Raw genomic sequence first — 7,768 nt, 5'->3', positions numbered from 1 at the left:
AGGAACTCTCGATGCTCCAACAGGCAGGTGGGGATGGCACATTTACCCTGCCTGGCTTGTTTAATTATACTTTACATTAGCACAGTGCTCTGAAGTGCATAAAGATAGATGGTCTGTCCTGAATTTTATAGAGGAGTAGGTACTGCCTACAGAAGAGGAGAAGCCAGGAAAGAGAGGTAACAAGCAACAAAAAGTCAATACATTGATGGCGAGTTTTGGTGAAGGAATTAAAAATTTTACTATTCCATGAGCTGTATTCTGTGCCCTGCACAAGAGAGGAGGAGGATACAGCAACTCCACAAGCACCAGTGAAATCCAATCAGTCACAGAGGCTTCTGATGGGATAGCACAAACATCTGTGTGGCAGTATTGGAAGCTGGATTGCTGGAGGCTCTTCTGTTCATTCACCAGCTGCCTCAGCCGTGCTGCCAACTCCACATTCTCCACACTCCTCACCTCTGTATCCTAGAGCAGTCCTTGGGAAGACTTTACCTGGAGGGAAATACACTGCTCCCTTTGCACATCAGGGGTTTTTAGGGGAGGGCAATGGTGCTGTTGCACAGCAGCTGCCTCCTCTCCAGCTCAGCCACATGTTGCTCATCTTCTCTGAGAGCCTCCTGATTGCTGCTGTTCCCATGCCATCCTTCATTCCCCAAAAAAAGGGTGAGATTTTTCTCTGGCTGTGCTCTAACAAACACACATGGAAGAACATTTCCTGTAGGTGTGTTAGAGAGCAGAAATCTATGTCAACAGCAAAGGGACAAAAGTGCCCCTCCATTACATACCTGCAGTTTAATTATCAAGTCAATCAGCACATGTCAACCTGCCAAGCAGGAAGGCCACAGGTTGCCCCATCCCTGGAAGTTCAAGGTCAGGTTGGACAGGGCTTGGAGCCACCTGGTCCAGTGGAAGGTGTCCCTGCCCTTGAAACTGGAGGATCTTTAGGATTCCTTCTGACCCACACCATTCTGTGACTCCATGATCACACGTAGGCATGGACACCCAGGGACGGCCCTCTGGCAGCGCCCGGTTTGCGCAGGCTGTGACGGGAAAGCGACGGATACCTGGATTTTGTGGATGTGTCAGCCCAGCACCAGAAGTGACAGTACATTGCTCCTGCAGCAATGAGGAGGGCAGTGCTCACCCAGCCCACGTAGAGAGCAGCTCCCAGTTCCCGTTTCAGTGGCACAGGGATTTCTGGATCGTAGAAATCGCGGATGATGCTCCCTCCAGTCCAGGACACGGGGATCAGAACAAGGGCACCCGTCAGGAGAAAGGCAACTCCAGCTGCCAGGATGAAGATACTGATGCCCTGGGGATCCTCCTTGGTCCTCTGAGTGTACTTCACACCAACAATGGCCATCAGAAAGGAGAGGACTGACAGGACCACAGCGATGCACATGAGGGCCCTGAACGCCTCCAAGGGTGGGGGGAGAGCCAGGAAAGAGTCGTAGAACTTGCACTGCAGCCTGAGGCCCAGCTGGCTGATGCAGTCCATCCACAGCCCCTCCCAGATGGTCTCGAACACCACAATGTTGCCATCAAGGTAGGCAGAAACCCTCCACTGGGGCATGACCGTGGCTGCCAAGGTCCCCACCATGCCGATGCCCCCGAAGATGAGGCCAGTGATCTGCAGCACACAGCAAGCCATGCTGTTCCTGGGACACACAGCTCCAGCACAGCAGCCCCAAAGGTCTTCCAAAAATCACTTGTTCACAAGAAGCCACACAAAGCACGAGAGGGAATGTTGAGTGCAGCAGGTTGGGTTTTCTCAGCAGCAGCTTGCTCCCATCCCAGGTTCAGACAGGTGGAAATCCATTTCTGGCTGGCTGGAAGGACGTGCTATTTATTTGCCTTGAAATCCCCTCTGACTCCAGTGCCTACCCATCAAGCCTAACAAGTTTCCAGCCAATGGAAGCCCAGGAGGGGTGTGTCATAGCTGATTTCACTGTTTCTCGTAGTGTGTCTGCAGCACTGCTATAATTAAGCAAGTGTCAGGGATTCAATTAAAGGTACCTAATTGCAGGGCTAATCATTTCTTAACTTGGAGATTGCAGCTATGTTGAAATTCAGAAAGTCTGAGCTTTTCATCTGCTATAATATTGTATTAAAACAGGTCATTACAGTTGTTCTTACAACAAAAGCTAATCTTGAGACTTGGAGTGGGACTTACTTTTTAAGTGCTACAGCCCTGGGAAAACACCTGATTGTTATTTTTGTTTTAAATCCAGCGAGGAGGTACTTGTTGTAGCTCTTCAATGTAGTTTCTCCCTTTTGATCAAATACAAAAGTATAATTATGATATAAGACAGGTACAGGAAAGTCAAGTATTCCAATCAACATCAAAGCTTTACTCTACCAGCTCCAAAACTCCCAAGGATGACAAAGAAAAGAGCTGGCAGAGTTCCACAGCTCCTTCTTTTTGAATTCAGGAGTAAGGTCACTGTTAGGAAATAATCCTCTACGAGACTCTCTCCTAATTAGAAGGACAGTATTGCTATTGTGTTCCACTCTAACAGTCTCAGCCAGGTAACACTGGGGGATTTGGGGGCAATTCTTTAACATGAAAAGGGTGTCCAAGGTGTACAGTGCACCTTGGAAGAAGCCATAGGTCCCTCCCACAAGCCTGCACAGATACCTACAAGCCTGGACAAAAATGCACGCCAAGGACTGATTTGCCGGGGGCAAATTTAGGAATAACTGCTGCATTAGGGCTTTTTTTTTCACTTTCTTCTCCCTGCCTTGATGACAACTCACGGGTGGTGTTGAAAGTGATGTGCTTCTGGTTCCTCCAGCTCTTCGAACCAGTCAAAAAAAGTAAATTTAAAAAAAATTGGCCTATAAAGACAATGAAGGCCCCTAGAAGTGCTGTTGAAGAAAGTACTGGTTTTTTTTGCTTCTGGCCTCTGTGTGTTTGGAAAAATCAGAATTGCCTTTGATGGTATTCATTTAGTTACAACCTTAGGTGCGTACACAACACATTCAAAGCAAAAGCATGAAAAGGGAATTGTCCATCTAAACCACCCACAGCCCTGGAAGGAGTGCCAGATAATGCAAGTTATACAGTATAATGTTACATGTCCTTGTGGAAAATGTTCCCAAGGGATCTGGGCCATTAATTTTTCCTTTAAGTCTTCAAGCAGGACTCTGGAAAGAAAAAAAATGTCTTCAGCTGAGATGTAAAACACGAACTTTTGAAACTAAATATAGGATCAGGTTTGTACTTACAGGGAGATGAATATTACATCACTCTTCTGCAGACATAAAAAACCGATCCCTTGATGCTGAAAGCATTTTGCTCCATGTCACAAAGAAGGAGGTGGTAGAGATGAAAACAGAAGTCATAGATATCTATTGGTCTGAAAGGAAGTCCTTTCTCTGGCAGGAGAAGAAGGCTGCACACAAGACCTGTGCTATTTAACTTCAGTACAGTCTCCATCCATCTTGCTGGACTTTTTTTAACCCCTGTATTCTCCAAACTGTTTTTTGATTTATTATTTGAACTCCAAAAAAGAAATCAGGTTATGATGGAAAAGCCCTCTCAAAACCAGCATTTAAATGTCTTTTTTCTTTTTTTTCAAAAGAAAAAACTCTTTGTCGCAATGTTTTCAGTCAACCAGTTCTTGAAGGTGTACACAGCTGGAGAACAGACCATGCCTAATGCCCTGAATCATTCTTCTGGCTGCCTTATCTATCAGGATTGCTCAGGAATCATTTTTCCTTGGATGACTCGAAGGGGGAGCCCTTGAGGTCATGTGGAAAATCACCAGGGCAGGGTTTGTGTAGAAGATGAAAACCGTTTGCAAAAATACTATTAAAATGCATCACGTGCATTAAAATGCATTTAGCAGAGAGTGCTCAATGGCTGAGTGGGTTTTGATCTTTAATCAGAAATAGTTCCTGTGGGGAGTGACAGCCAGTGCAGGTGCAGGTGTAGGAAAGGAACACCCAGGCTACACTGCTGTGTGTCCAGTGGCAGGATGGGTCTTGTTATTGAAACCTGAAGGGAAGGAAGCAGGAGAGGAAAACCACTAAATGGCACCTTGGAGACCTGAAGATAAATTTCAGCAATTTAAATGAGCTACAGGAGACAGGTTGAAAAAAAAAATTAAGAAACTTTATCAATACCTTCAAAACTCATAAGAACAGGAAAATCAACCTCTTAAATGCTTAAATGACTCCCCGAATTTGCTAATCTTTGAAAAAAATTACCTTTTGCAGATAAATCCTGTGTTTGGATCAGCCTGGAGAGTGCTCTTACACCCCTGTTCACCTCAGAGAACTGCACCTCCATTTTAAAGCTCAGCTCACCTCTCAGGAAGAAATGCTGAGACAAGCGAGGTATTTCAAAACCACTCTGAACATCACACAGCTCCTAAAGTAGACATTAAATATTTGCCCTCATGATGGGCCTGGCAGATGCCATGGATTTAGTGTCAGATGTGAAGAAATAAAAGGAAAACCCTGTCTACACCTGACTAGACTTTTGGAGCCTCCTCATCCCTCTGCTGTGCCATTTGAATGCTTACCTGCCTCAAGAGGAGAATACCAGTTCTTATGCAAACATGTCCACCCCAAAATTTGCCTTCAAAGGGGAAAATAGGCAGCTGAGGAAGCTTGTAGCCCTTACACCTAATTTTTCCCTGGATCTCTGCTCAGATTTACATTTTCTCTTCCTTTCAAATCAGGATGTTCATTTGAATCATTCCCTGGGGGGCTACCTTCTGTTTAAAATGCTGATGTCCCTTAAAACGGTGGAAGTAGAGCGTCTCCAGTCCACATGATTAACAGAACCTGCCAATGATCCTCAGTGTTTAATTAGTTATAGGCATCAATAATGTAATTGCCTTCCAGAAAGCAGGTTTAATTCCTCTTTGAATAACCTCCTATGTACATTGAATTTCAGAGTCCTTATACATACACATGCACCTACGTAGAGAGAAATAGACTTTAATCTTGTACAAATGCACAAGTATAATATACATAGATCATTAAGTGCTCTCATCAAGAATAAATAGGCTGGTTATGCTATAGGCTAATGAGCTGGATTTAAGGTTCAGTAACATTTCTGGATCAGACAGATATGTAGATTTATCAAAAGCACTCTTTAGATTAGGAGTTACAGTTAAGTCTCTCAATCTCCCAGTTACCCAGGAAGGCTGCAGAGCCTGAAAATGGGGAGCTGGGACTCAGAGGTCACCCTGCATCCCACCCCTAGGGCAGAGGTGCTGGACCTGGACCATCCTCTGCAGGTCAAATCTGTTTGAAGTGTACAATGAACAGGGTTAGGATTGTCTGCAGATTATTTGGTTTGGAAACACGTGTGAGTGGCACCAGTTCCTTCCTGCTTGTGGCTTTCACTTGCCCATTCGTTACATGCTGGGTTAACCACCGGCTTTTCAGCTGTTTCCAAGGGCTGGTCCATGAAACCACACTCGAGGTAATGGTTCCACTACTTCCTGTGGTATTTTGATCAACTGATGCATCCCGAGCCTGCTGCTGAAGCAAAAGGTGACCTTGAATCTGTTTTACTTCAGGAGAAAATGGACCAAAGCCAACAGAGGTTTTTTGTTTGTACTGACTTTAATATTGCTGCCTGCACAAAACAATGTTAAAGAAGTTCTTTAATGTTAAAAGATGAAGGCACATCTCCTTCCCCCTCTCTTCAAGCGAGGAACATCTGCTCAGTGTAGCTGAGAGAGGGATTTCCCCTAGCCACACACCAGGCACTGCACTTGGGCACTGACCTCTAGCTGTGAGGCAGCCCAGGACTGACAGCTGAATTGTAAAGAACTCATATTTATTTCCTGCCATCTTCCTCAGCACACCTGAAATTCCCAGCCTGACAAAACTGCCAGACCCTTAATGATATCCCATGTCTGAGGAAGGCCCGTCTCCCGGACACCGAGCGAACTCGAGCTCAGCATAATAAAACCCTACAGCAATAAAATATTAAACACTCCTCTGAGCATTTAATCCACCTAAACCACTTCAGGCTTTTACAAGGTATTTGTCACCTCCACACCTGTGCACAGGGAGCAGCTGTCCTGACAGAAACAGAACCTGCCAGAAGACACAATGTCTTACTTTGCTGTGTAATGACAGGACCTCGAAGCTTATTTGGGGGGCATTTGATTGTGCTGCTGACATTAAGCCACTGGAAAAAACATCAGTGGCAAGTTCCCAAGGTGGCATTGATTGTTTTCCTAAGTGCCAGCAGCAGGATATACAGTTAGGCTATTACTGGATGAAGCACAGGGGAACTGCTTTATTTACATCATTTAATGTGGTGGAATAAAAGAGGAAGAGAAGGTACATTGTGGCAGCGATGGCTTAAAGATAGGTGAGAAGCAAGGCTTGTAGAAACAGGTAGTAGCTTTTATTAGGCTACCTGATGCTGCTAGAAACAAGCTCTGAGGCTCAGAATCCCAAGAGAGATTGTTTTTGCAGCTCAGCATCATAATACACCCTTGAACTAGAGCTTTCCAGTACCCAAGAAATGCAGGTAACTAAACCAGTAAATCTCAAATGATGAAGAAAAGGGTTTTTTCCCATCTTTCTTAGTCATGATTTGGATGCCTCCCTGTCCAGTCCTGTCCCCCTCATGTTTTGTCCTCTTCCAAACTCCACCTCCTGAACGTAACTGTTAATTAACACTGTTAATTAACTGTATTAACACTGTATTAATGAATGGAACTGAATTACCGCTGTTAATTTTCACCTCCAAAATCAACTCCAGCAACAAGAGTTCCAGCACTGCTGGAATTCAGTATTAACACTTTATTAATGGATGGAACTGAATTAACAATTACTCAATTACTCCTCTCTCCTGAGCATCAGGATTCACCTCTTCCCTTGCACACCCTGGCTGGCTGGGCACCCCCTAGGAAGGAACAGCCCACTGGACCTGCACAGTTCATCTCCCAACTTACCTCAGTTCCCCTTCAAACAGTGGGAGGGAGGGGATGCACAGGGGAAGGGAAGCCCTGCCCAGCCAACCAGCTGTTCCTGCTCTCACAGAGGAGAACCTCTTCCTGGAAGTCATAAATCACTTTGGATTTGTGCTGGCACAGAGAGCAGAGCAGGAGCATTTGGCAGGAAGCAATTAATTGTTGTCACTTGCTCTCAGAACACCCTCTCCAGCAGCAGGAATGGCAGCAGCTCCAAGGGTGCACCACTGCCACTGGAGTTTTGTACATGTGTCTCTGCACAGGGACAGCCCACAGCTGATCCACCAGTGTGGACACATGGCTTCTCCTCAGGGACAAGCCAGTGCTCTTCCCAACTGCAGCACACTGACTATTCCAAAATAGGAACTTTTTTCTCCATGGTTGAGCAGTAGCTGCTTTCATTCCAGATCTGAAATGTGTAGCTTGCTCAGAGGACAACACTTCAGAAGAAGGAGGAATATCTAATAACTGTTCATATCGATGATGTGTTGAGAGTTAAGGGGCTTGAAGTCAGGGAAGGGAAAAAAACAAATATAGAAAACAGTCTGCTATGTGCAGATTGACTTAAAACCAAGAATGAAACAGAGGAGGGAAAGGTCTCAGGAAATCTGATGCTTTTAGGTTGTAATGGAACGAGGCTCACATTGCGAGGCAGAAAATGGTGTGTGAAGGATCATTACGAAGAGAGGATCTGTGTCTCTGCAGAGGACCATTGCCAATGAGGTGAGAGTGCCTGGAGCACTGAGGGAGAACAGCTCCTCTGATCCTGATAACGTTATATGTATTAATTAGGCTGAACAGCTTAGGGATGTGAATGT

The 7,768-nt window shown here is 45.3% G+C and overlaps 1 protein-coding gene across 1 annotated transcript; it reads right to left on the bottom strand.

Moving 5' to 3' along the window:
• Nucleotides 1-982: 982 nt before the first annotated feature.
• On the bottom strand, nucleotides 983-1,651 carry LOC113955027 (claudin-8-like). Its single transcript, XM_027660082.1, has one exon. The coding sequence runs from the start codon at nucleotides 1,649-1,651 to the stop codon at nucleotides 983-985; it is 669 nt and encodes a 222-aa protein (XP_027515883.1).
• Between the last annotated feature and the right edge of the window lie 6,117 nt (nucleotides 1,652-7,768).

Source organism: Corapipo altera, unplaced genomic scaffold (genome assembly GCF_003945725.1).
Source record: "Corapipo altera isolate COAL_440 unplaced genomic scaffold, ASM394572v1 74, whole genome shotgun sequence".
Taxonomy (NCBI): Eukaryota; Metazoa; Chordata; class Aves; order Passeriformes; family Pipridae; genus Corapipo; species Corapipo altera.
This window is presented reverse-complemented; position numbering and strand designations above follow the sequence as displayed.